The sequence below is a fragment of the Mustela lutreola genome, chromosome 15 (assembly GCF_030435805.1).
Source record: "Mustela lutreola isolate mMusLut2 chromosome 15, mMusLut2.pri, whole genome shotgun sequence".
Taxonomy (NCBI): domain Eukaryota; kingdom Metazoa; phylum Chordata; class Mammalia; order Carnivora; family Mustelidae; genus Mustela; species Mustela lutreola.
The window spans coordinates 48,831,268-48,857,854 of record NC_081304.1 but is presented as its reverse complement, the minus strand read 5'-3'; the positions used below and the strand labels follow the sequence as shown (position 1 = coordinate 48,857,854).

At 59.4% G+C, this 26,587-nt stretch overlaps 2 protein-coding genes across 6 annotated transcripts in view; one reads left to right on the top strand and one right to left on the bottom strand.

The window, feature by feature from the left end:
• Positions 1–3,408, top strand: part of RAI1 (retinoic acid induced 1) — a 117,561-nt gene extending 114,153 nt beyond the window's left edge. For both annotated transcript variants that reach the window (XM_059148742.1, XM_059148743.1), the window contains 2 exons: positions 1,457–1,506; positions 1,958–3,408. In XM_059148742.1, coding sequence (XP_059004725.1) covers positions 1,457–1,506; positions 1,958–1,972 — 65 coding nt within the window. In that variant the 3' untranslated portion in view covers positions 1,973–3,408. The remainder of the gene's footprint in view (positions 1–1,456; positions 1,507–1,957) is intronic.
• A 677-nt stretch (positions 3,409–4,085) lies between these two features.
• On the bottom strand, positions 4,086–26,285 carry SREBF1 (sterol regulatory element binding transcription factor 1). 4 transcript variants are annotated; one of them, XM_059148747.1, is made up of 20 exons: positions 26,024–26,285; positions 13,587–13,685; positions 11,717–12,148; positions 11,140–11,327; positions 10,915–11,052; positions 10,613–10,834; positions 9,882–9,996; positions 9,451–9,671; positions 9,013–9,214; positions 8,713–8,891; positions 8,184–8,445; positions 7,942–8,108; positions 7,587–7,755; positions 7,040–7,148; positions 6,676–6,785; positions 6,427–6,559; positions 6,089–6,254; positions 5,423–5,623; positions 5,226–5,334; positions 4,086–4,913 (listed from the first exon to the last, which is right to left on the bottom strand). In XM_059148747.1, exons 1-20 carry the CDS (start codon positions 26,112–26,114, stop codon positions 4,684–4,686), a joined length of 3,543 nt encoding a protein of 1,180 aa, XP_059004730.1. In that variant the 5' UTR covers positions 26,115–26,285; the 3' UTR covers positions 4,086–4,683. The 4 variants fall into 4 exon arrangements, with proteins under 4 accessions (XP_059004730.1, XP_059004727.1, XP_059004728.1 ...); XM_059148744.1 differs by lacking the exon at positions 13,587–13,685 and having other exon boundaries at positions 26,024–26,284; XM_059148745.1 differs by lacking the exon at positions 26,024–26,285 and having other exon boundaries at positions 13,587–13,713.
• Positions 26,286–26,587: the final 302 nt, after the last annotated feature.

Genomic DNA, 26,587 nt, shown 5'->3' with positions numbered 1-26,587 from the left:
CCCTTGACTGTAGGGCCTGCTGTGGGATGTGGGGCGGGGAGGACACCATGTGTGCAGTCAGCCTGGGGTTTGAGCTCTGTGCTCTTTGGAAGGTGTGCGTTCAGTCCCCATGCCATGTCTGGCTTGTCTGAGCAGAGGGAAGACGAAAAACTGATGACGTGCCCCCAGCCGCTGGCCCAGAAGTGCAGAGACACACGGCACTTTGCAGTCTGAGGCTCCCCAGCTTCTGACAGCGGTTGGTCGGAAAAAAGGGGAGATAGCCGCAGGCCCGGAGCCTTCCCCACCCTGCTCTCAGGCTCTCGGATCTGCCCTTGCCTCCCCGCCCTGCCTACCAGCCACCACGCTGTCATCGCTGTTGTGATGCCACGGCACAGAGCCACAGCATGAGCAGGAGGAATGTGCTGGAGGGAGAGGACTTGCTTGGTCGGCTCAGGCCTCCGGCTATTTATGGGTTTGGGGTTTATTCAGAACAATGGCCTGTGGGGCATGGGAGGGAGGGACTGTGGGTGGTGGACAGGGACTCAGAGTTGGTGGGGGGGGGGGGCGGGTAGGGAAGCTGGGGCCTCCATAGGTGGCAGCAGGCCCCAGAGTGGGGACTTCCTGAGATACCTGTGCAAGCCTGGGCTGCGGCGGGCAGCAGAAACTGGCCATGCACAGCCATCCTCTCTGTTCCCCCAGGGTGGCCAGTGCTGTGGGCACCCACGTGCCTGCTGGAATTCACCCAGATCCAAGACCTCAGTCTTCCCCTGCCCCCAGACTTAGGTCTGCCTCCCCTTCGAGGCCCCCACAGGGACAAACCCATATCGTGAGTGCCTGCTCTGAGCCACACACATGCAGGTGGCTTGCATACATGGCTCTAATCAGTCCCTGGGATAGAGACACGGTAGGTGGCATAAAGGCCCATTTTACAGATGTGGAGACCGAGGCTCGAAGAAGTAGCTGATACTTGAATCCAGACCTGTGACTGCACCACCCAGTCCATCAGCCCGCTCGGTATCAAGGCCTTCCGGGGCTGGGCATGCATCCAGGGAAGAGTGCAAAGCAGGTGCATGGAGCTTGCCTTCCAGTAGGGCAGAGACCATGAGCAAGTCACTGGTATATAGACCACTAGGAGGAAATGCCAAGTGTGGCCAAGCGAAGTGAGGCAGGGGCAGGGGAGAGACAGGCACAGGGGGTCTGCTAGATCTAGGAGTCAGGGAAGCCCTCCCAAGTGACAAGAAGGCCCTTCTGTCCAGGGGAGAACAGGAACACATGGGCCAGAGGGGCTGGGGGCAGATGAAGGTCAGTTCAACCCGGATGGAGTTTAGACCCTGTAGGATTCCAGCAGGTCGGCTTTACTTTTTGCAAAGAAGCCCTGTAGCCCATAGGCTTGGGGGCACTAGGTGCGCTGCCCGCCGGGGGCCCCTTTGTGACACCCGCAGCGGTCCTAACCATCCGCACTTCTCTTTGGTGCCAGGTTGCATATTCATCGAAGAGAACTTTTCTTTGAAGTGTCCCAAACATAAGGTAGGTGACCACGAAGAGCCTTTCTTGGAAGGGGTCCAGGCTGGAGGGGAGCCCCGCCCCCCGACTCTCAGCAGGACCCAGCCCCCATCTGTCCACTCCGTGGCTTATCTGCGTTTTTAGGGGCAGGTTGGCACACGCTGGTCATAAAGACCGCCTTACAAGGAGACGGTCCTGAGGGAGGGAGCCATCGCAGGTGGGGGACAGGAAGGACAAGCAGGGGCACAGGACGATGGACGCGGATCGAGGTGCCGGTGCCAAGCTAGACTAAAATTAAGGTCTAATGTAGCCTAGGAGACTCCGCGCAGCACGCGCGGTGCGGACAGGGCGGGAAAGGACGGAGCCTCTCGCTGGGCCGGGGCCACGCCGGGAGGGGCGGGGCTGGGGTTTATTAGCCCCTAGCACGCGTCCATCACCGGCAATAACGGGCGCTCGGGCGTCTCTCGTCTTGCAGAGGCTGCCGCTGTAATCCACCCCAACGGCCGGAGAAGCCGCGGAAGCCCGCCTGCCCGCCCGCCGCCGAAGGAGAGGAGCCTCCTGCGCAGCCCCCGGGCCTTTGAGCTACTCCCAGCGCGGGGCCAGAGCCGATCCTTGATCCGGATTCCGGGTCTTGGATCTGGCCGCCTAGGGCTGAAACTTGCGGTCCCCGGTTGGGAAGAAAACACGTTCCGGGGCCGCCTGCTCCCGGAACAGGACGACACTGGGCGTTCCCGCCCACACCCCCCGGGCCAGGCTTGGAGAAAGGGAGCCCGTGGAGCGGCCAGACTCCTTGGGGCACCCAGCCTCCGGCTGGGACGCCTTTAGCTTGGGGACACGCTTCTCCCCGGGTAGTTCTAAGAGGACGTGGCACACATTCCACGTGGGTGCTGCCGCTACCGCAGCCGGCGTGGCTTGCATTTGGGCGCCCTGAGGGGTGGGGATGGGGGGGTCCAGAGGTCCCTGGAAGTGGCTGAGGGTGGCTCCAGGCTACAAGGCGGTGAGGGGTGGGTGGGGAGGGAGCCGAAGCCTTGCTGGAGAGGACTAGGCGGGAGGCTTTGAAAGGAACCTTTCGAATTGTGTCCTTCCCACCCACACCTGGCCTCGAGCGGTTTGGGCAGAGCCTGGGGAGTCCGGGATCCATGCTCAGGGGCTGCGGGCTCCCCGGGTGTGGGTGGGGCTGCCCCCCCCTTTGGCTTCTGTCGTTCCCTTTCTAGTTCTCCGCCCCACCCTTGGAGCGCCACCTGGGAATGCAAAGGAAGGAGTGGTGACCACAGCGCACCTCCGGTGGATGTGTGACCGTCCCTCTGCAAGGGTGGTCACCCGTCTCCAGGGACAGCAGCGCCCACCCGGCACGGGAGCAGAGACAACGCTAGATTCGTGTACAAACCTGTGTACCCCTCTATATATATGTTACATAGAATGTATATATGTTGGGAACATGCTCGCTTCTCCCGTGTGTCGCCGCCGCCGTGCGTCTCTCAGCACGGGGCCCTTGCCGGGAAGGGGGCTCTGGAGATGCCCGCCTTCCCCACGCAGCCACCACCGGCCCAAGCCAGTCCCTGCCAGTCCGTCCGCCTGTCTGTCCGTGTCCTCAGCTCTGTCCACGCTTCGATAGGCCTGACGCAGCCCCCAGACGGGGCCGCCCTAGCAACTTCCTGTACATATGACTGTAAAATGGTAAACGTGTGTATTATATCTGGCCTCGTTATATAGTGTATATATATGTATACATATACATATATATAATATATATGAAGACTGTAAATGTTAAGACGACTAGTGTTCTTATTAGTATATTGCTTCACACTGAAGATTGTGTGTATCGAGCTGTTTCTAAAAGATGTTTATTTTCCTTAAGAGTAAAAAACAGTCATTGCATTCAGAAAAAAAAAAAAAGTCAATAAAGATACAACGATTGTTTTGGAAGTTTGCAGCCCCTGGATTCTAACCAGATTCCGCTGGGAGAGGGGGCCAGGCCTTAGGTGGGGTGGGTGGGAATGGAGAAGAAGGTTCAGCGGGGCGCAAGGGCAGCCAAAGGATTTTAATTGTTACCCTTTGGGCAGGAACAAGACAGGCCCCTGCTGCGTGGACACCCACCCAACCACCCACACCTCATGCAGCCCCAGGGTCTCAGGTTGTGATGGGGACCCAAGACTTCCCCAAGCATGGGAGAGGGAGAGCCCAGACAGGGTGGGGGAGGTGAGACCAACTGCCCCGACAAACGGGGATACCAGGCTGTGGCTCCTGTCACAACAGATCCTTCAGGTCATGGAGACATCCTCTCATGTCACCCTGGGAACTCAGGGGTAGAAGCAGGGAGGTGGAAAGGGACAGCTCGGACCACAACAGCCCTTCAGGATTAAGGGTTGATAGAGCCCAGCCGTGTGGACCATAAACTGGTGGAATCCAGGTCACCTGGAGGTCACAGCAACAGGCCTCCCACATCGAACGGAAATTCTGGTCCCTTGGGACTGATGGGTATAGGAATCCTTTGCCTGGGTGCTGTGGTGGGAAGAGATGGGGAGGCCCAAAGGCCCTCCCTCTGCTGGGCTAGTCTATCAGCTAAAGTACACACCCTCCTCCCCAAAGGAACAAAACCCAGATTATAAATAATTTCATCTTTTATTCTCTGTACAAAACTTCTCAACCTATGAAAATAAAGTTTGCAAAAAGCAAAGTAACACTTGAGCCTCAGAGGCCAGGAGGCTGGTGCGCCCTGATCTACACTATGTACATATCTCCCCAGAAGGGAGAGAGGCGCCTTGGAGTAGAACCCCCTTAGCTGGCTGGGAAAGCCAAGTAGGCCCCCCTCAGCTCAGTGAAATGTACTCCTCTGCGAGACAGGAGAGGGAAAAGCCACTGGGGCTTTTGCACAGCAAGGTCACAGCGGCCGGCCCGGCCCCTGCAATCCCCCGATTGGCCACCAGAGGTCAGCACCACGCTGGCCGTGGCCCATCGGGTTGGGCTGCAGTGGGGGGTGAGGGTGAGGGTGAGGGTGAGGGTGGGGGTGGGGGTGGTAGGGTCGCGCCCCCTCCGGCCTCCCAGGTCAAGAGGCAGCAAAAGCCCCTGAGTACCTCCCATCCGCCCAGGAGACAGTGCAGTACATGGGTGGACCGTGGACACCTGGGGTCTCCAGCACTGCCTTTGGCCGTCGAGGCTCCGGCCCGGCACACAAGCCCCACTGGGGCCGCGGACAGGGATCTAGCTGGAGGTGACGGTGGTCCCGCCGCCCAGGCGCATGAGCATTTGCTGGCAGTCGTGCAGCAGGCGGCGATCGCCGAGCTTCTCGAGCGTCCGCGCCGCCTCGGCCAGCATGCCCACGCGCTGCCCCGGCGCCGACAGGAAGCCGGGAGGCAAGTAGCAGGAGGCCAGCAGCAGAGCCTCAGCGTGCTCCCGCCGCGTGGGTCTCGGTTCCAGCTCCGCCCCTGCGCCTGCGCGCACACGGGAGTCAGGGCTCAGGACCTGGCCCCGCCCATCCAGCCCTGCCCACCTCAGGGGCACCAGTGGAGCCTCAGAGCCCCTTCCCAGGACCTGCCTCATACAGGGCACTCGGGCACAGCCGCCTATCCCACAGGTAGCAGTGGCCCCCAGTGGATTTCTCAGACTACTGCCCTCTGGCAACCACCGTGAAGTTCCTCGGTCTCTGCCTCTCCATACAGGGGTGCTCAGCGTCCATCAGGCCTTCCCAACCCCGGGGCGGGGCCAAACCCGACCTCTACCAGGGCAGCAAGCATCCCACTCACCTTTGCCACAGGGTCCTGCCCTCCTCCGCAGACTGCGGTCCAGGAGCTGGTGTGTCCTCGTGGGGCTGGCCCCCGCCATCAGCCGGGCCGTGGCCTCGTGCAAGAACACCTGGGCAGGAAAGGGCCAGGGGAGTCGGGGTTCAGGCTGGCCCCCACTCTCCCCGCACCTGAGGGGAAAGGGCCCCGGCGGCACTCACCCTCCGCATGGCAGGCCGGAAACTTTGTGCCAGACGCCTCAGGCCACTCAGGTCCCGTTGGAAGCCGCGCAGTTCGAGGGCAGAGGCCTGGGCCCCAGCGCCCGGGCCCTGCGAGGTCTGGGTGGGAGCAGGCGGCTGCTGGCGCCGCCACAGGCTAGTTCGTGCCACCAGGAGCAAGTCACACAGGAACAGCTGCATGGCCTGGGATGGGGGTGGGGTGCAGTGCAGGGCTCATGGGGGGCTCCGGCTGTGGGAGGGGACGGGTGGGGGCCCGCGGTGCCAGGGGCCGGCTCCGGGCTGCACTGCCGAGGCACTGCACCCCCGTCACTCACGTGCAATGCAACAGCAATGCACCGCGGGGCCGCCCGCCTCTCCAGGCCCCCACGCCTGCCACCTGCCACAGGAGCGGCCTCCAAGGAGGGCTCTGCCAGACCCCTCACCCCACTCTTCCTGGGGGTGGGGAGGCTGGGGCCAGAGGGGGACAGCCACTCTCCCCTGAACTCAAGCCTCAGCCAGAAAAGCAAGGCAAACTGTGGCCCCCAAGCCCAGCCGGTACTGCAGGGCTAACCCGTCTTCTGCAGCGCAAGGGGGAATGGCCAGGTATGGAAAAGCGCTGACACCCCCACCCCCGCCCAGACCTGCCAGGCCCCTGGCACCAATCCTCACCTTGTCGATGGAGCTGCCAGCTGGGGTGGTGGCCAGGCTGTCCTGCAGGTATCCACTGGCCTTCTCACAGATGGCCAGGCTAGCTGGGCCAGACTCTGCTTTCCCGCGGCCTAGCACAGCCCGGGCAGCCTTGAAGGAGTGCAGAGCTGCCCTGGGCAGGGGTCTCCTGTTGGGGCCGGGGCAGAGAACCGATGGTCAGACAGCGCCCGGGCCCTCAGTAAGCTCCCACTGTCCTGGTTCTGGCTTCACAAGACCCCAGCTGCGCAGAGTAAAGGCTGGGGGGCAGCACTGTGCTGGGGGTGGGGATGGTAGGCAGGGAGAATCCGGCCTGGACTCACTCAGACTCCTGCAGGGCACGGGGCAGGTGCTCCACCACCGGGTATAGCCGCTCGGCCGCCTCCTCATCGCGTCGCAGCCAGTGGGTTACCACAGCTGTCAGGGAGGCCCACCACTTGGCCACGGGGTCTGTGCCTGCAGGGAGCAGGGTGGGGGGTGGGGCTCCCTGAAGCTGAGCCACACTGCAGCTGAGGCTGAGCCAGTGCGGAGCTGGGCCCGAGGCGGGGGTCCCGGGGAGTCTGGGGGCTCACCGGTGGCAGTGGCCATGCTGGAGCTGATGGAGAAGCTGCAGGCCGGAGCCCCAGCGGCATCAGAACAGCTGTTGAGCAGCTGGAGGTACCCCAGGGCATCGGAGAACTCCCTGTGGCAAGAGAGAGACCCGGCTATCAGGACGGGGGGGTGGGGCAGGGGTCCTGGGAAGGCCCCAGCCCTCCCGCCTTCCCACCAGAGCACAGCCTGACCTCCCAGCTCTGTCTCTTCCTGGCAAGCCTCTGGGGAAGCAGACCCAGGGAGGAACTGAGATGTGCCTCAGGCCACACAGCAGGTGTGGCTCAGGCCCCCCACCCATGTCACTGGACATAGCCACTCTCAGACTCTAGGCTCAGGGTCACTCACCTGTCTCCATCAGCTGATCCAGGGCTGGGACTGGGCTGAACGACACAATTCAGTGCTCGCTCCAGGAGATGCTCACGGAACAGCTGAGTCACCTGGGCCAATGGGTCCACTGTGGGGAGGAGTGGGTGGGTGAGCGGGCCCGGGGCAGGAAGGGCCCCACCCCTCCTCTCCACATTCACCTCTCCAACCACCGGCTCTTTCCTGGGCACGCCAGTGGGGCAGATAAGTGTCCCGAGGTGCCCTTGGATAGGATAAACCTACCGCAGACAATATAATCTGCTTAATAACCCACCTCTACCAGCTCTGTTCCTTCCATCTCATCTCCTTACTCAACACCGGTCTTGCTTGGGATCAGCTTTCAGATCAACTACCCACCCCCAAATTCCTGTCTCCCTCTTCGTTTCTGAAGAGCCCCAACAAGACAGACCCAGCCTTCCCGCCCCCTGTAGCCTCCACAGCAACAATGGTCGGGGTGGCGGGGGCAGAGTTGAGGCAAGGACATTCAGAGATGCAGGGACTAGGGATGGGCATGGCGGGGAGAGAGCACCTGGGTTGCCGGCCAAGCTGTACAGGCTCTCCCTCGGGGTGCTGCACACGGCCCAGTCCCCGTCCACGAAGAAACGGTGGCCCACGGGGTGGCACAGCCACTGCATGGCAAGAGGCACCGAGCCGCTCTGTGCCAGGCAGGCCTGGCGGGCACTACTCAGGAAGAAGCGCTGTGGGGGAGGGGAGCTAGGCTGTCACACTGGACCCAGCCAGGGACTCGAACCCACCCTCAGGGCTAAGAGCCCGGTTGGGCCTGGAGTCCTCCCCACCCCATCCAGTAACTAGCTGCCTCCTCCTATGAGCGCCTTGCCCAGGGAGCCCCCGGCCTGGTCCGCACCGGCCCCCCACCCACTCACTGTCAGAAAATGCAAGGCCCGTGGGAGACTGGTCTTGACCCTCAGCGCGGCAGCCACATAGATCTCGGCCAGCGTGGCCACGGACACGGTATCCCCTGCACATTCTGCCAGGTTCAGGGCGCTTAGGGCCAGGTTGGCAGCAGCGAGGTGCCCGCCCGTGTACTTCCCTGGAAGACAGGCAGGACGTGAGGCAGGGGTGCGGTGGCGGGAACCCCTCCCGCCCAGTCCTTTGCCTGGCATACCCATGGTGTGCAGCTGGTGCAGCTTGTGGTAGACAAGTGCGGCGTCCCGGGCGCTGGCGCGGGCGTCCGCCTGCAGGGCACAGTCCCTGTGCAGGCCCCCAGCGCGGCCGGCCAGCCAGCGGCCCACCCAGAGGCGCTGCAGCAGGTGGCGGATAAGGCTCCAGAGCAGGCTGCAGGCCAGGTCCAGGTGGGAGGTGGGTAGCGGGCGGCCCAGGGCCCGCAGGGCCAGCCACAACTGCTGGGCAGCTTGGGCAAAGTCCCCCTGGCGATGAGGGTTTTCCAGGTGAGAAAAGCGGGATCAGAGGATCTGAACACACGCTACCCCGCCTGCTCCGAAGATCCTTCCACCTCGGGCTCTCCACAATGACCCTGGTGTCCCCCCATCACCGTGAGTCTGAGGGGTTGATAGGAGCAGGAAGGACAGGGCAGGGAAGGGAAGAGAAGGGACACCCAGCACCTTCCCAGGGGCTTCCCAGGTCCTGGCCCTGACCCAGCCCCTGAGCCCACCCCCGGGGATCTGAGCCCTTACCCGGGCCAGGTCCAGGTCAGCCTGCTTGCGATGCCTCCAGAAGTGCACAGCAGGGTCCGAGTGGGGCCGCGTGACTGGCTCTCCATAGACAAAGAGAAGCGCCAGGAAGACCAGCACCAGCAGCCCATTGGTCAGCCAGACCAGTGGGGGCAGCAGCCATGGGGCCCAGCCAGGGCCGTCTAGGGGCAGACAGAAGGGCCAGGGACACAGCACCCTGGAAATCCAGATCCCCAGCTACACTCCCTGAGTCCCCCATCCTCCCTCCCTGCCAAGGAGACCCGTGCTGGGGACCTGTCCTACCTCCGCTTTCAGCACCCAGCATGTTGCGGCCAGGACCATGGTAGGTGCTGCTGACATCTGAGGAGCTAAGGAGACCCCGGTTTCCCAGCAGGGAGGCCAAGGGGTTGCAGGAAAGGCAGAGGAAGACGAGTGCACACAGGGCCAGCCGGGAGCGGTCCAGCATGCCCCGGCTGCGGGGGGACAGCAGCTGCTCGGGCTTCACCTGGTAGGGGTAGGCAGGTCAGCGAGGGCAGAGCGGAAGTGGCCCACGGAGGCCGCTACAGGGAAGGAGGGATCAGCCCTCCGCCAGGCCTTACTGTGGGACCCACACGGCTGCAGGCCTCAGTGTTTCTGTCAAACGGGAGGTGGGCTATGTGAGGGGGCTTTTCCTGACCTGGGGCTTCCTGGGGCTCAGATATCGAGGGGAGAAGGACTGTGGGGAACAGGGCTGGGCCCAACCTGGCTGTCCTCAAAGACTGGGCTGTCGGGCTCCGAGTCGCTTCCACTGCCGCCACTGCCACTACTCCTGCCTCCGAGGGACAAGGGGCTGCTCTGAGAGGGCGAGCCAGCGTCCGAGGGAGGCGGGCTCAGTGTGTCTACCACCTCAGGCTTCATGCCCTCCATGTGCACGTCTGTGTTTCCTCCACTGCCACAGGCTGAGACCAGATCCTTCAGAGACTCTGTAAGCCAGAAAGGAGCAGGGCTGGGGATGAAGGCTAGATACCCCACTCCAGATCAGCTTATGGCGGGGGAGAGGGGGAAATGGGAGTTGGCCAAGTTGGGACCAAAGGATGGGCTGAGGCCCTTGTAGGATTAGGGCTTAAGGGGCAGGAGTGGGAGTTGGGGGGGTGGGGTGCAGAGCCAGGGGGCAGGGTGAGGCCAGGACTCACTGCTTTTGTGGGCAGCAGAGCGGAGACTCAGGTTCTCTTGCTTGAGCTTCTGGTTGCTCTGTTGTAGGAAGCGGATGTAGTCGATGGCCTTGCGCAAGACGGCAGACTTATTCAGCTGCGTGGGGTAGGAGGCAGATGGCACAGGGGGGCCGGTCAGGCCTCTCGTGTGGGCACCTAAGCAAGGGGGGGCTACTTCACAACACCGCTGCCTCAGGACCGTTGCACTTGCTATTCCCTCTAAGTAGAATGTTCTTCCCCTAGTAAAACCCATCGCCCAGGACAGACATGAGGATTCCTATGTCAAGGGCATCCAACAGTGTCTGGCTGACTCCCTCCCCTCACTCAGGTCTTTGCTGCCGTCATGTCACCTTTGTGATGTGCTTGAGACATGTAGCCTCATTGTCCCTCTCCTCATGTGGTTTTCCTCCATAGCACTTCTCCCCATCTGGAGGCTCTAATGCTTACTTCTCTACTCTGTGTATCGTCTCTTTCTCCCCCTAGAACATCAGTCTCAGAACAGCAGGATTTTTGTCTGCCTGTTCCCTGTGATGTCCCCAGGGCCCCGATGCACCCCTGGCATGCTGGGGACCCGCCATAAAGCTCAGCTGAATCATGGGCCCAAACAGGCTGAAGCCCAGGGTCCAGGCTCAGTCCCAAGCCTTTTGGTTCTTCCAGTCCCCTGCTTCCCCAGGGTCGCCCCGGAGTGTGCCTCTGAACGCCACTGCCCACACCTTCGCCTCAGTGCCCACTACCAGGTCCTTGAGCTCGACGATTTTGTCGTTGATGGAAGAACGGTAGCGCTTCTCAATGGCGTTGTGGGCCGTGCGCTTCTCTCCACGGCTCTGGGCAGAGCCCGGCGCCTTGCCACCAGCCGCCAGCCGGTTGATGGGCAGCTTTTCGGCATCCACTACCAGTGGCACTGTCGCCAGGATGGTTCCTCCGCTCACCAGGGTCTGAAGGGCCAGGCGCAGGTTACCAGCCAGGCATGCTCAGGTGCAGAGCCCCAGCCTCCTGCCCCGCCCACACCACCCACCTGCAAGGGCGCCGTCTGCACAGCTGTGCCAGGGGCCAGGGAGCTGATACCCGCCGCCTTCACAGTGGCTGCCATGTCTGTTTTCATGGTCGTCAGGAGCAGCGAGTCTGCCTTGATGAAGTGTGGCTGCAGCAGGACCTGGGACAGGGAACGGCCTCAGCCAAGAGCTGCTGAGTCGGAGACTGGGGGCTGCCCCCTCCCTGATGCCTGCCCAGACTGCCTCACCGGGACCTGCTGGATCTGCGAGGTCACCGTGGTTGTTCCAGGGGCTGCCGTGGGGTTGGCCGTGGCCGTCAACAGCTGCTGGGGGGCCGCGTTCTGGACCTGGGTGTGCAAGGAGACGGGCGGGACCCCTGGCAGGGAAGCCAGTGGCAGGCCAGGCAGCGGCTGCGGGGTGCTCCCTGGAGGGGTCCCTGCAGAGATAAAGGCTGGGGCTGCGGGCACAGGCCGCCCTGACCCACTTTCAACCCACCCCTCGGGGCCCTATCACCCTATAACCCGGGATGAGTCATTGCCCTCATGGCTTCAGTTTCCTGTGGGGACAACCCCTGCCTGCGGCTCTGATGTGGGTGTGCTAGCTTTCCAGCCAAGCATTTGTCCCTGGAAGGGCGGCACTGAGGGGGCCACTGCAGCAGAGTGGGAGGCAAGTCTTCACCCAACAAGGACAACACCCTAGAAGTACTGCTAGTAATGGGCAGCTGAGGCCTCGTTTCTAAAGCCTGCAAATTCCTCTACTGAGGCCACGGGAGACCCTGCTCTCTGTGCTCCTGTGGTCCCCTTCCCCCCAAACCACCCCCCTTACCTGCAGAGAAGCCTCCCGTGGGGCTGGGATAGCCCAAGACAGGGGCAGAGCTGAACTGTGGTGGAGCTGGGGCCGGGAAGCTCTGGGGCAGGAGGGACCCCGGCAGGGGCTGCGGGGTTGGGGGCTGCAGGATAGTCAGCGGCACTGGCTCCTCCTTGATACCAGGCCCCGGGGAGAAGGCAGGCCCAGAGGGGTACATCTTCAGGGAGGTGGGTGCAGGCTGGGGAGGGGACAAGGGTGGAGGTGTCGCCTTGGGTCCCCCCAGGAAGCCTTCGAGTGGGGAGCTCATTGTGGCAGGAGATGGGGACAAGCTGCCCGGGGTGCTGGCATCAGGACTGGCAGGGCCTGTGCTCCCTGCCCCGCCGCCGGCATAGGGTGGGTCGAACAGGCCAGGGAAGTCGCTGTCTTGGTTGTTGATGAGCTGCAGCATGTCTGGAGGAAGGAGAAGAGGCTGTGTGAGTGACAGGAGGGCAGGAGCTGGCCCCTGTACCGGGCTTCACACACTTCGTGCCTCCGGTCCACACAGCTGGACGTGTGGGGCAGCGATGCAGAAATAGAAAGCCATCCATATGAACCCATGCTCCCAGACACACGGCCACGTCTTGGGCACTTGTGACATCAGGAGCAACGCCTGGTGCTTCTCATGTACGCCGCAGCCCATACAAGAGCTGGACAAGGTCAGTGCCACACACTTATGCTGAGAACTGGGGTTTGGGCCCCAAATGGCTGACTTCAGAACTGCCAACCTCAACCCATTCCTCCGTAGAACAGACCAAGGCTTGGGGCTGACCCAGCTGCCAGCCAGGTGTGTGCCAACCAGTGTGTCCCTGCAGTTTCTGGGCACAGGCCCAGACTGTGCCTGCAGCCAAGCCAGGGACTGGGCCATTCAGGGCTTCAGTTTCCCCTCCATGAAAGCAAATGCTCGCTGTCCTGACTCCTGCCTCCTCATACAGACTGGGACACACTCCCTGCCCCTGCTCCAGCCTCTCCCCCAGCTGGCGGGCAACTAGCTGCCCGACTGTTGGCCTGGGGCCCTCTAACCCACTAGGGACAGCCACCCACTGGGTTAAAGTGCCCTGCAAGATCCCCAGCCTGAGCCCTGCCCAACTGCCCACTTGATGTGCAACCTGGGGCAAAAGTCTCCTCACTGGGCCTCAGTTTCCTCATCTGCACAACAAAAAAGGACGACGCCCTTCATGGCAGGGCTGCTGGGAGGCTTGGCAGAGCAGGAAGCTGGCCCACAGCGGACCTCACCTCATGATTGCCTGCCTCCTGCCAGGTGCAGAGGCAGGGCTGTTCCTGCCGGAGGGGACAGCCCTCTGGCCTCCAACAGCCTCAGAGATGGGGTGCCAGGCTCGGTCCCCGGACCCTCCACAGGAAACACCTCATGGGCGCTCCGGAACATGGCAGGTCCTGAAGGCTTGCAGTTCTTACACTGGCAGGGCCCCCCACCCCTGACCCCCGCCCTCCTGAGCCCCTCTGACAGATGGGGAAACTGAGGCCCTGAAAGAAAAGCTGAGTGAATCCGGGACTGGGGTCCGGGATTTGGCTCTGGGGAGCGGGGACAACTGGGATCCTCCCCACTTCTTCCCCCACCCCGCTGCCCCGGGGGCGGGGGGCGGTGGCCAGAGGTCGCGGGAAAGCCATGCTCACCCCAAACGCGGGGGGTGGGGGCAACTACTGCGGGTGGGGGTGGCCCATCAACTCCAGCGGGAGCCGCCCCCTGAGGAACCCGTTCTTCCAGCTGGGACGCCGGCAGTTCCACGGCCACTGCACACACACGTCCCCCTCTGAGGAAACCGGGGATGGTGACCCCGCAGCGGAGGTGGAGGCTCTGTGATAAAGGGGTGAGGGGTTCCTCCAAAAATACCTTCGAACGTGCAATCCATGGCTCCGCGGCCCGCGCCCGCCGCCCCTTCGGGGCGTCCCGGCCGCTGGCCTGCCGGTCTCCGCACCGCGCCGACTTCACCTGTCAGGACTCGGCGGCGCTATAAAGCCCGCGGAGCGTCCCGCCCCCCCGCCCCGCCTCCGCCCCGGCGGCCCCGCCCCGCCTCCGCCCCCCGGGGCCGCGGGCCGGGCATGGGGTGAGCGCGCGCGGCCAATCAGCGTCCGCGCCGCTGCCTCACTAGGGCCCCGCCCCTGCCCCCGCCCCACCCCCGACGGCAGCTCGGGCTCGGGTTTCACCCCGCGGCGCTGAATGGGGCCGGGGTTACTCGCGGACGCGGGCCCTTAATCCACTCCGCGCCGACATCCGCCGGGGTTACTGGCGGTCACCGGCCCACCTACGCCGCTAGCTCCAACCACCTCCGTTAGCACCTCGAAGTGCGGCGGAGTGGGCGCGGGGCCGGGACGACTGAGGCAAGGATGCCCCAACATTCTTCCCAAATCTCTGGCATTCCGTGCCGGTCCCCAGTCTAGGCCTCAGTTTATTTCTCTAGACAACGAGATAATCAAATCTCCCTGGCCTCAAATGGGAAAAGTAAAGGAGAAAACGGGTAAGGCGCTCAGTACCACGAAGCGCTGAATTAAGGCCAAGGGCTGTCTGGTGGTGGGTGCAGGGACCTCCCCTTCCTGGGGCAGCCCCAGCATGAGGCCACCCTCCACCACATGGACGCCTGATAACAGGTCACTGCTGGGAAACTGAGACTCAGAGTGAGGAAGGGAAACCCTTATCCCAAAGTACACATGCACTTAATACTTGAACCTGATTCCTCTGTCTTTGGACAGTTGTCTTTTTGCAGACAACTGGGTCTGGGATAGGGGGAAGGGGGTCAATAAAGTCTGTCCAGACTTCCAAGTCTCACAACCTGCCCCCAGCAGTCACCGGGTCAAGTGTGACTCACTTGTTCACTGTAGAGACCTGGGAGACCAAGAGGCAACCCAATCCCTGGGACACAAGGTGAGGAAGCCAGGGGTGTCAGTCCCAGGGTGACAGGCTCTGGGGGTCGTTTGAGGAGGTACCTAGGACTGCCCCCCCTTCTGAGTAGGTCAAAGTTCAACTCACACACAGATGAACAAAGCATAGCCAACAGCCTAGGCTGTCAGCTTGAGCTTTCGTGGCCAAACAGACCTGCAGCAAGTCCTGCCCCAGCCTTCAACCTGCCCCTCCTCTGGCTCCCAGTCTCCTGTGGTCCTGGCGGGGGGTGGGGGGGGTGGGGGTGCTGAATCCTGGGCAGGCGGGCTTGGCCACTGAGCAGTGTGGGCCAGGAGGGACTCCAGCCCCCATCTTTCTCCCTCTCCACCAACCTAAACAAGGAAACAGAGCTTCGTCTCCTTCACACGCATCCAGTTCCCAATCTTTCTAGAACTTTCCATGGCTTTGTAGGGGGCGCCAAGGATAAGGAAGTTCTCCTCTAGCACTTCCACCTCCTTCTCTCCTCAGCTGGTGGGTGCTCACACTCTCCCACATCCCCCAAACCACAAAACAAAGCATTGCTGTTGGAAAGGCTCTGACCTCACTCAGGTAACTGAAGACAGGTTAGACACCGAGGCCTGAATTCCAGGCCGGAGTTTCAAGAGCAGACCCTCATGGCTCTGTTCTTCCTTACCACGTTCCCCAGCTGTGGAGCCCAGAATACAGCAGGGCCGACAAGTACACACTTGCCTGAGACTTCTCAGGCCAGAGACAGAGGCAGCCTTGAGGGGTTAAGCCCTGCCCGCCCCCTTCCTGTCTCATCCTACTCTTCCTTTCTTTCTTTCTTTTTTTTTTTTTTTAAAGATTTTATTTATTTATTTGACAGAGAGAGATCACAAGTAGGCAGAGAGGCAGGCAGAGAGAGAGAGAGGAGGAAGCAGACTCCCTGCTGAGCAGAGAGCCTGATGCGGGACTCAATCCCAGGACGGAGATCATGACCTGAGCCAAAGGCAGCGGCTTAACCCACTGAGCCACCCAGGCGCCCCTACTCTTCCTTTCAACATATTTTCTCGCCTTTGTTTTCCATTCCTCACATCTTTGGGCTCTGCCCCCCTTCCATCCTGAGGAGGCGGCAGGGAGAAGGGTCAAGGTCCCCCTGAGGGTAGCAGGAGTCAGGAAAGGCTTCTGAGGCAGGGGTTAGCTTTTCCCTAACCCCCCATCTCACTCTTCCCTGGAGTTGAATCTGTCAGCCTATTCCCAAAGAAGCTGGGTGTCCGAGCTAACACAGGGGCTGGAAATTCAAGACCAAGCCCCACAGCCCACCTCGTCCCCCACATAGCCCAGGGGCCAACCTTCCCTCTGCCCCTCATTTGCCGTGTAATGCCAGGCAGATCACTCCCCTTCTCTGAGCCTCCATCCCTCGTCTCCCAGAGGTAACAGCGCTGGGGTTCTAGAAGGGCAAGCATTATTTACAAAAGCCAAATTATGGAAGCAGCCTAGGTTGTCCATCAATGATGAATGAATGAAGATGTTGTGTGTACACACATACACAATGAAATATTACTCAGCCATCAAAAATGAAGTCTCGTCATTTGCAACAACATGGGTGCATCTAGAGAGTAGCATGCAAAGTGAAATAAGTCAGAGAAAGACAAGTGCCATATTTCATTTGTATATGGAATTTAAATAACCAAACCAATGAAAAAGAGACAAACTGAGAAAACAGACTCTTAACTCTAGAGAACAAACTGACTCAGTGACCAGAGGGGAGTTGGGTGGGGGATGGGTGAAGCAGGTGACAAGGACTGAGGACACTTAGCACAATGAGCACTGAGTAATGTCAAGAAATGCTGAATCACTATATCGTACACTCGAAACTCATGTAATACGGCATATTAACTACAAAAATGAAAGAAAAAAATAATAAAAGAGCAAGTGTATGGGGGCGTCTGGGTGGCTCTGTTGGTTAAACATCCAACTCTTGATTTCGGCTCCAGCCATGACCTCAGGGTCGTGAGATCGAGTCCAGTGTCAGGCTCCACACTGGATGTGGAGCCAGCTTAAGATTCTCTCTCTCCTTCCACCCTCTGCTCCTGCCCCCGCCCCTCCCGCTGCTTGCGCAAGCTCGCTTTCTCTCTCTCTCCAAAAAAAAGCAAGTGCATGAAGTACCCAGCATTCAGCAAGATCTCAATAAAGGTTAGTCTCTTTGCAGCAACCAGAATGGTCTAGAACTGTTAATGCAGGTAGTGAGTTGCCCAATACTTGCAATGTTCAAGTCGGAACTCCATACACATTTAATGGCGATTGCTTTATGGAGAGTAAATTGGCCTGGCACAGGGGTGAAGCAAGGAGGTGCCCACTCCCAGCCCTGGGAGCCAGGACAGTGGGCCCCAAAAGACTGGCCATGTCCCCCAGCTCATGGGCCATTGTCCAGCGAGCTGAGTGCTGGGCTTCCAGCACAGAGAGAGACTCAGAAGGCCTGTGCAGCTCCTGCACACCCTCCTGGAATACAGAGAAGAGGGGGCATAAACGGTGGGCCTCAGGGGGCCCACCTCACACTCCCTCCAACCCCAACTGCTCCCCAGGCCTGGATTCCTCCTTTATCCTCTCCTTTCCAGTCGTGCCCTGATTCTATCAGGGCCCAACAGGAAACCTGAGCAGCACCCCCGCCCCCCCGCCCGGCTCTACCTCCAAACCTCCTTTGGAAGGCAGATATGGGGCAGCCTTTTATCCTCTGGCCTGTTTATTCTGTGAGGCCATGATGGGAATCTTGGGAGGACCCAACGCCACAAACTGGCAGGAGCCCAGCTCTGATCATCACAGGAACCTCTAGCCCATCCAGCCTGGATGAGGCTTTGAACTGCAAACAAGCTCTGCTTGTATGCTTCCCAGGACAGGGAGTTCACCACCTTACTCACCTGACCTGGTCCATGACGCCCAGATTTGTTTCTCTGACAGTATCTACTGCGTTCCCCCCCCCCCCACTTTTTAAAGATTTATTTATTTATTTGAGAGAGAGAGAAAGAAAGAAAGCGTGAGGGGTAGGGGTAGAGGGAGACAGCGTCCTAAGCAGACCCTGCGCAGAGCACAGAGCTGGATGCAGGGCTCTGTCTCACAACCCTAAGATCGTGACCTGAGCTGAAATCAAAAGTCAGCTATTTAACCAACTGGGCTACCGGGACGCCCCTCTACTGTCTTTTAAGTGTCCTCTGTGTGTCAGGTCTCTGCCAGGCACTGGGGCACAGGGACATAGCACAGAGACCTTCCCTCATGGAGCTTATGTTCCAGGGACCAACGGTCTGCACATACATGGAGGAAGGTAAGGGCAGATGGTGATGGGCACCACGGAGAAACTGATTCTAAAAAGAATGTGAGGGGCCACTACAGATGAGATGATCAGCGAACCTCTCTGAGGAGGCAACATCCGAGCAGGGGCCTAAATGACAGGAGTGGGCAGGAGGGAGGAAGAATGTCCGGGGCAGAAGGAACAGCAAGTGCAAAGGTCCTGAGGTAGAAGTGAGCTTGGTGAGAGGAAGATGAGACAGCAAGGAGGCCAGTGCAACTGGAACAGAAGAAGCAAAGAGGGGATAGAGGTCGGGGAGGCAGCCAAGGAGCTGGGAATCCAACACAAGCTTATCTGTCACAAGGATGCCAACCCTCCAGGAAATGGGCAGGAAAGTTTGCAAACCGCCCGGTGCAATGCAAATCGCGAAGGGTCACACAAGTGTGAAGAAGAATGAAGGGTATACAGCAGTACCGGCACAGGAGAGGGCATAGGACAGGGCTTATGGGACCTCTGGAGCATTCCACCTCCAGCTGCTTCATGAAGGACACATGGCAGGGGTGGGACGCTCAGCCGGCATCCCAGGGAGCCTGCTGCTCCTCTCAGTGCCTCCGCCATCCTCCCGCAGACTCAGGTCAGCAGGGTTGCATGTTCTCAGCTAGTCATGTATGCAACAGGGACAGACTGCTCTTTGTGCACTCAGGCCTGCCTGGGGGTGCGAGCGTGTGCTGGCTTTTCCCGGAATGGGATGGGCCCATGGTGGGAGCCCCAGGGGTACCTGGGCACGGGCCCTCTAGCTGGGCAAGGACTCTAAGGCTCAGAGAGAGGCCGTGTGTGTCCGAGGGCCCCCACCACTGCCAAGTAGAGAATCTGGGACTCCAACCCGGGTCCACCAACCCCAGAGCCACACTCATCAGCTCCAGCCTGCCAGAGATGGGAGGGAGCCCCAGCTCCAGCCTGGCTGTGCCCCAACCTGCTGGCAGCACTTGTCTCCGGTCAGGAGGCGTGTGTGGAGTGCAGGATCGGGAGAGGAGGCAGCACGAAGCACAGTGAGGCTCCGCTTGGGCACTGCCCCTTCCCAGAGGCCTTCCTGACCACTGTTAGCAGCCAGGCCTTGGCGGGGAGCCCCTCAAGAAAGGGCCGGGGCCTGAACCAGCAAGTGACCCCAGCATCGCTCAGCACAAGGTTGAGTCTAGAGGGGATGAGAGCCAGCCAGCTGCCACCCCACTGCTGGTCTGCAGCCACGGGCTCTCACCCAAGCTGTTCCTTCTGCCAGGACTGTCCTTCCCACTACCCTCTGTCCACCCACCAAACTCCTGTTCCTCTTTCAAAACCTGCTCTGGTGTTATCTTCTCAGATTCTCCCATCTGTGTCACCCCACACACGAGATCCCATTTCTCCAGACCAAACGACCCTGGACATGACCTGTAAGAGGGCCATTAAAAAGATGCTGGTCAGCCCCAACTCAGACATCTTGTCCTAGGTGTGGGCTTGGGGCACACACTTATCATTCTGGCAGCTGAAAACCAACCCAGAGGCTGGAGACAGTGGCAATCTGGGAGTAGTGCCCTACTGCTAAGCAACTGTTCCCAGTCTAAATAGCACTGCTGCACATTTCTTTATATAAATTTTATCTATTTCCCCATTTGGGGTTGTTTCCCCACAGCCTGTTTTAAATCTGAAGTGGAGACATGGGTTCAAAGGGAACAAACATGCTGTTTTAGAGTTGCTGGGCTACTCTCTGGAAAAGAGAAACCCCTTTACAACCTCCCCTGCAACATGTCCCCATTTCCTTATTGCATCACCAGCACTGGGTTTTATAATTTTTATTTACTTTTGGTTGCTTTGCTTAGCCCCTGAAAGCTGTGTGACTGGAACCCCAAAGTTGTTTTATTTTGCATTTCCAAGGCTGCCTGCTTTGAGATGTTTTGTGCAGTGAACTATCAAGGATGACCAGAGTCTCAGAAACACCTGCTTGCTCTGTCTTCCTCTGCCAGCTCGATTCTTTGGCCTGGGAAGCAATCCCTGCTGAGTCTGGCCTTCCTGCTGCTTCTCAGTGGTCTCTAGCTCCTTCACACCCATCCGTTATCACCAGGCCTGAACCACATAGGCTGGGCAGCCTAGGGGGTTATGGTGAGTCAGGTGTTTCAAGGCCTCTGGTCCTCATCTGTGCATTGGGTGAGGAGATGACAAAGGCATTTTGAAGTTTCCTTTCAGCTCTACTCTCTCTATCTTTATTTATTTTTTAAAAGATTCATTTTTAGTAAGATTTTATTTATTTATTTGATGGAGACAGGGAGACAGTGAGAGAGGAAACATAAGCAGAGACAGAGCGAGAGGGAGAAGCAGACTCCCTGCTGAGCAAGGAGCCCATTGTGGGACTCAACCCCAGTACCCTGGGATCAGGACTCGAGCCAAAGGCAGATGCTTAACTGACAGAGCCACACAGGCCTCCCGCACTTTCTCTATCTGTGATGGTAGCTAAGGACAGGGCACTTGCTCCCCACTAACCTTGACCAGCCCCACCTTGTCTCCCAAGCAGAGACCCAGAATCAAATGGTGGCTGCTGAGAACCTGAAACCATAGCCTATAGAAACTTCCAACACAGGATCCTTGGATAATCTGGCAACATTTGTTAAGCTAAACCCATTAGGTGCCAGGTAAGTGCTCTAAATGATGAAAACTGGTTGAGGGCCTACTACGTGCTGCTTAAGCCTTTGACCTAAATGAGCTCATCTGAGGCCCACAACTCCAAGAACATGGTTCTGTTATTATTCCCAGTACACTGATGAGAACTCGAAGCTCAGAGAAGTCAAGCCCCCTGTTCAAGGTCACACAACAGGGGTTGAATCCGAAGACCCCTGAGCTCCAACAGGAACCCCAGAGTCCTAGGAGGGGTAGCCCTGGCATGTGACTGAGAGGAAAAGGCTTTCTGGGTCATATGAGGGCAGGGGGTGACTTTGGGCAGGGTCCCAGGTCAGCGTGGGCTTTCCAAGGTCACCAACTCTGCCAGGTGGGATGGACCCCCCCCCCCGCCCCCGCTCCCACCAAGTCCCAAACCCAGCAGGGGACCCACACGCCTGGATCCAGCCTCAAGCACCCTCTTTCCCAAGAGCCCCAAATCCATTTCTAAGGCTCTCCCTGCTCCTGTCCGTGGAGCTGCAGCGGACATAGGTCTCACATATATGCCATCCTAGTCGGGTCTGGGGATCAAAGGGCACATGCACATACACATGTGGTGGGCAGAAGACAATGGCACAGACACTTCTCTGGCACGCGCGGCCAGTCCCATCTGAACTGCCCCTGCTGGCAGGCGAAGTCCAGATCCCAGGCCTCTGCCTGGCGGTGACCCCTGCCTGGGGCTGACCAGGTCACCAAGGATGTTTGTGTCCAGCGAGGTGACCATCGGGCAGGAGGTAACTCCCAGACACCTCAACCCACTCCCAGCGTGTTTTTCTCCACTCCCCAAAGAGACAGGTCCCACATACTCTTCAGGTCTGGAAGGCAGGGCCAACACAAGGGAACATCGCCCTGGGGGCACTGGGGAGCCATGGCTGTTTGGGAACTGAGGGCTTATATGCCTGGAGCTGGGAGATAAGTGGTAAGCAGTCCTGAGCTGTGTTTTCTTTTCTTTCTTTCTTTCTTTCTTTCTTTCTTTTTTTGAGAGAGTGGCAGTGCGCATGGGGTCCATGGGCAGAGGCAGAGGGAAAGGGAGAGAGAGAATCTTAAGCAGGCTCCACGCTGGGCCCGTGAGGGGCTCGATCTCACAACCCTGAGATCATGTCCTGAACTGGAACCAAGAGTCAGACGCTTAACCAACTGAGCCACCCAGGCACCCCTCAGGATGTTTTCTAAAAAGGGTCCAAGCTTGGTGGGACTGGGCAAAAGAACTGGGCATGAGATACCATGGGGAGAGGCGTGGGGTCGGGGACTGGCCTAGACCCAGATAATAGCCCTAGGAGCAGGCCCTCCTGTGGTTTGTCCAGGCACCTTGGGAGGGACGGCAGGACGGGGGAGGACTGAGGTCTAGGAAGGCTACCCTGGCCTGGAGGACCCCCAGTATATGACAAAGAACGAAGGTGAAGGCATCCAGGCAGAGGACAGACAAACAGAACCACCAAAGGCTTCAGACAAACCAGAGCCCCCAAGACGACTCCTCGGTCGGGCCCAGCACCCCCCTGGTAGCCAGGAAGGCCCCCAGCCAGAACCCCATCTCTGCGTGCCTCTTCCGCACCTAAAAGCATGTGCAAAATCCAATCAATGAATCAGCAAAGAGGCAGGTGCTTAATAACCCCCAACATGGCACAGGACTGCCCTCCTGTCCCCGTGGCCCACCCGCAGCCACCAGGGACCCCAAAGCACAGAGCAACCACAGGAGGCCCCAGGGGACAATGCAAACCAGAGGTCACGGTGGCCCTAGCCAGGTTAACGCCTTCACCCACAGAGCTAAGGGCTCCTGCTGGCAGCTCCACCCCAAAACCCGTTCACATGACAGAGGGCTTGGCAAAGGCAGGCAGCAGGGCTGGGTGGGGCTAGGGCCCTTGGCCGGCTCCTGGGTGACAGTCCTCAGTCTCATGACTCCAGGGCCGTGCTCCGGGCTGGGAGGGGGAGGCGGCCGCTTGGCCTCTGACCCCTTTATGACCTACTGTCAGGCCCCCAGCAGAGTCCCACGTGGAGCAGCCTCCTGGGTTCCCTGATCACTTTTTTTTTTTTTTTTTTAAAGACTTATTTGAGAGAGAGAGAGAGAGAGCAGGGGTGCAGGTGAGCAGTTTCAGGGAGAGGCAGAGGGCAAGGGAGAGACGCAGACTCCCCGCAGAGCAGACACCGGGCTCCATCTCACGACCCTGAGATCACAACCGGAGCCAAAATCAAGAGTCAGTATGCTCAGGGGCACCCACGTGGCTCAGTGAGTTAAGTGACTGCCTTCAACTCAGGTCACGATCCTGGAAGCCCAGGATCAGGTCCCACATTGGGCTCCCTGCTAAGCAGGGAGTCTTCGTCTCCCTCTGACCCTGCCTCCTCTCGTGTTCGCTCTCTCTCATTCTTTCTCTTTCAAATACATAAACAAAATCTTTAAAGAAAAAAAAAAGTCAATGCTGAACTGACTGAGCCACTCACATACCCCGGGGTTCCCCATTTTACTGCTTTCTGCCCCTACCCTGACTCTTAGAGGAGTCCACAGCCCAAGTTTGAATCCTGGCCCTATAATGCTCTAGCTGTGTGACCTCAGGCAAGTCACTCAACCTCTCTGTGCGCCTCAAGGCACTCAACTATAAGATGCAGATCTTAAGTCTACCCACTTAGGGTTGTCAGGAGGACTCACTGGTCAGCTAGGAGCCTGGGATACATACATTCAGTGCTCCTGTTTGTGTTGTGGTCCTCTACCCCAGCTGTCTGGGGAAGCTTCCCACGTATAACTCAGGCATAGCACTGGCCTGCTCCGATCCCCGCCAAACTCCCCACTGCCTCCAGGACGCAGTCCATCTATACCCTTCCAGGAGCTCGAGCCCTGCCTGGCCCACCTCTCAATCCTCTTTCCTCCTAGGGGACCTGGAGACCTTCTGGCCCTGCCTTCCCACCCCCAAGTCACTCTCTCTAGATCTTGAATCTGCCTCACTCCAAGGGCAGGTAAGAGCCTCAAAAGGAGGCCTGGCGTCTGAGCATCAATTCCCCTCCCAGAGCCTCCGCTTATGGAACTAAAGGAGGACCCACGCACACACAGATGGGGCTGGGGTCCATTGCAGTACAGTTTATGAGAACAAAACAGCATGGATGTTCACCAATGGGGGACTTGGTGGATAAACCAGGGACCTTGGTTGTGGTCTGACTGTTGACATGGAACCAAGCAGGTTATAATCTGCTGTGAGCCAACGGACCCTGTTCTGATTTTTAAAAGTATAGCTCAGCGGCTGCCTAGAGCCGGGTGTGGACCAGCTGGGAGTGGACTATGGGAGTAGCTGTAAGTTTGGCAGGAAGGATCTTACTGTGACAATGAAAATGTTCTAGAACTAACTGGTGATGGCCAACAGCTTGGTCAATGTAACAACTTCTTGTACACTGAAAATGGGTAAATCTGGGGCGCCTGGGTGGCTCAGTGGATTAAAGCTTCTGCCTTCAGCTCAGGTCATGATCCCAAGGTCCTGGTATTGAGCCCCGCATCGCATCGGGCTCTCTGCTCAGCAGGGAGCCTGCTTCCCTTCCTCTCTCTCTGCCTACTTGTGATTTCTGTCAAATAAATTAATTAATTAATTTTAAAAAATAAAATAAAAATAAAATGGGTAAATCTTAGGGCAGGTAAAATATACCTCAATGGTAGTATTTTTAAGAACCAGATCACGAATATCCAGCCGTTCCAAAAAAATTTTTAAAAAGACACACACACACACAACCCAGAAAACAATCCCCACATAATTAACAGAGTCTATCTCTGCATGACCGGTTTAAGGAAGATTTTATTTTCTTCTTTTTGCTCACCTGCAGTTTCTAATTTTTCTACAACGCAGAGAATCACTGTGCAATTAGGGGGAAAACGGAAAGTTTGAATAAAAACCAAGAAATTTCCTGCTGCAGTGGGCAAACTCTAGGTCCATCCCAGCAAGAGGCCCCAGTCAACCCCCTTCTCTCCCAGATTAGAGCAGGTGCATAATTGCCCCCATACCCCAAGGGCTGCAGGGGCCTGATCTTTGGGCCTCAGGACATATGTTTCTATAAATGAGTCAGTGAGAAAGGTCTATGCCAGACCCATGGCAGAGATACACCTGCCCTGATTTCACTGTCTCAAATCCCCCAGGAAGGGAAGCATTCACATCCTGAGTAGGAAACTGAGGCTTAGAGGTTTAGAGAGCTTGGGCAGGACAGCAAAGTATGTGAGTAGTGTCCAGATTCAAGTCCTGACCCCAAAGTCCCGGTCCTCACCACCTGGTCATGGTGCCTTTCAGTCTGCACTACTGGTCCTGGGCCTTGTGGAACTGTGAGTGGGGTCAGGCTCGCATATCCTCAGGGTCCGGGGTTTGGGGCTCGTCACTCCAGGGCACAGTGACGGGGAAGGCTGCTTTGGAAAATCCCCACAATCCTATCAAGGCTGCAGTAGGAGCGAGTGACTTAGATGTGTCTGTTTTGCCAACCCCAGGTGGCCACAGGTTCCATGGGCACGTCTGTCCATGCGGTGGGAGGTTTGAATCCTGTCCTCTTGGCCTCAGGTCCCCCCATCGACCAAGAGCCGCTTAGCCAGGGCTGTCTGCTGGGGTCTGTGGTTGGCCCCCTCTACACAATGGGGCAACACCTGCTGCAGGGTCCCCAAACCCCTCCTTTGTCTAGCAAATAAGATGTTTTCAAAGATGTGAGTGAACCCGTGCCGCGGCTCCGCCCAGCCCCTCGGTGGCTGGGAAAACATTCTTGGCTGGGAAAACATCCTTCCCCGTAGGTCCCGGGCCTGACCCTCAAGTCTCAGCTCTAAAGTAGGCTCTAAGAGGTCTCACCCCACCCTCGCTCCACCCCAACGCGCAACTAAATATCCGTCTACGGGTTTTCTTGAGGATTTCCGTGCTTCCAAGAAAACGAGAAGCCCAGGTCGGTGTGTGAACCCCCAGTGCCGAGGATTCGGCTTGGTATGGAGTAGTTGCTCAATAAATGTTTGCCCAAGCGATGCCCATCTAGGACTAGGAGACCCGGACGGGGGCGGGAAGGAAAGGGACAGGGAGGAGGGACATGAGGAAGTGCCGCGCGCATGCGCAGGAGCTCGGCGCCGAACTGAACTCTTGGGCCGGAGGGAATGACCGTGAGTAACCCCGCGCTGACGTCAGGGCTGGGTCAGGGGCGGGGCCTCGGCGACGCCCAGGTCTCCAGGCTTGCGGCGACCGCCACTGGGTCGAGAACTCGCTGGCTGCGCCGCGCAGGGACCCAGACTCCCAGAGGCGCACGTGCCCGGCCGGGAGCCTCCAAGGGATCCGGCGAGGCGCGGCCCGAGACGCCAGGGCGGGCGCAGGGAGGCTTGGCGCGGTCTGGACACCGGGGCCCGCAGCGCACTGCCCAGAGGCGCCGGGAAGCCCCCGCGCACGCAGCACGGAGCCGGTGCCCGCGCCCCGAGCGGGCCCGGGAGACAAAGGCCGGTCGCCGCCGGTCGCCGCCGGCGTGCCACCCTCGCGCGGAGTCCAGCCGGCCCTTGACGTACCTTCGATGTCGGTCAGCAGGGCCGCGTCCAGCTCGCACGGCTCGGCCAGCGCCTGCTCCAAGGCCGCTTCGCTGAAGGGCGGCTCGTCCATGGCGCAGTTGCCTCCTCCGGGCGGCCCGCCGGGCCCGCCGCCGCGTACGGACTTTCGCTGGGAGCGCCGCGTCCGCTGGCCCCGGCCCGCTGCCGCCGCTGCGCGCGTTCACGTCCCGTCCTGGCCCCGGTGGCGGCCCGGCGCCCGCGAAAAGTTCCTCGGAAACTGGGTTCCCCCGCGGTGGCTCTGCAGGGAGGGCGGGGCGGGGGCGGGGCCCTACCGGGAGGCCCCGCCCTCCGGGGTAGCCGGGGCCCCACCCCACCTGGGGAGAGCCGGCACCCGCCTTCAGGGTCTGCCTCACCAACCTACCCACAACCGGCCTCTCCATCAGTGTGCCCTCCACTCATTCATTTTATCCAGCCTCTGGCACAGCAGCGTCTTCCCTGGGCCTCAGTTTCTCCAACACCAAGCAAGGAGGCTGGGTGGAAGCTCCAGGACAGGGCCTATCCCAGAGGTCTCTGGACTTGTGGCAG

What these genes read in the sequence shown, in the direction of transcription:
- SREBF1 (XM_059148747.1), bottom strand. Translation starts at nt 26,114, where the DNA reads ATGGACGAGCCGCCCTTCAGCGAAGCGGCCTTGGAGCAGGCGCTGGCC. An exon ending in CTCTGCTGCCCACAAAAGCA is followed by an intron (nt 9,672 to 9,881) that starts GTGAGTCCTGGC and finishes TCTGGCTTACAG; the next exon opens with AGTCTCTGAAGGATCTGGTC. An exon ending in GGGCCTTGCATTTTCTGACA is followed by an intron (nt 7,756 to 7,941) that starts GTGAGTGGGTGG and finishes CCTCCCCCACAG; the next exon opens with CGCTTCTTCCTGAGTAGTGC.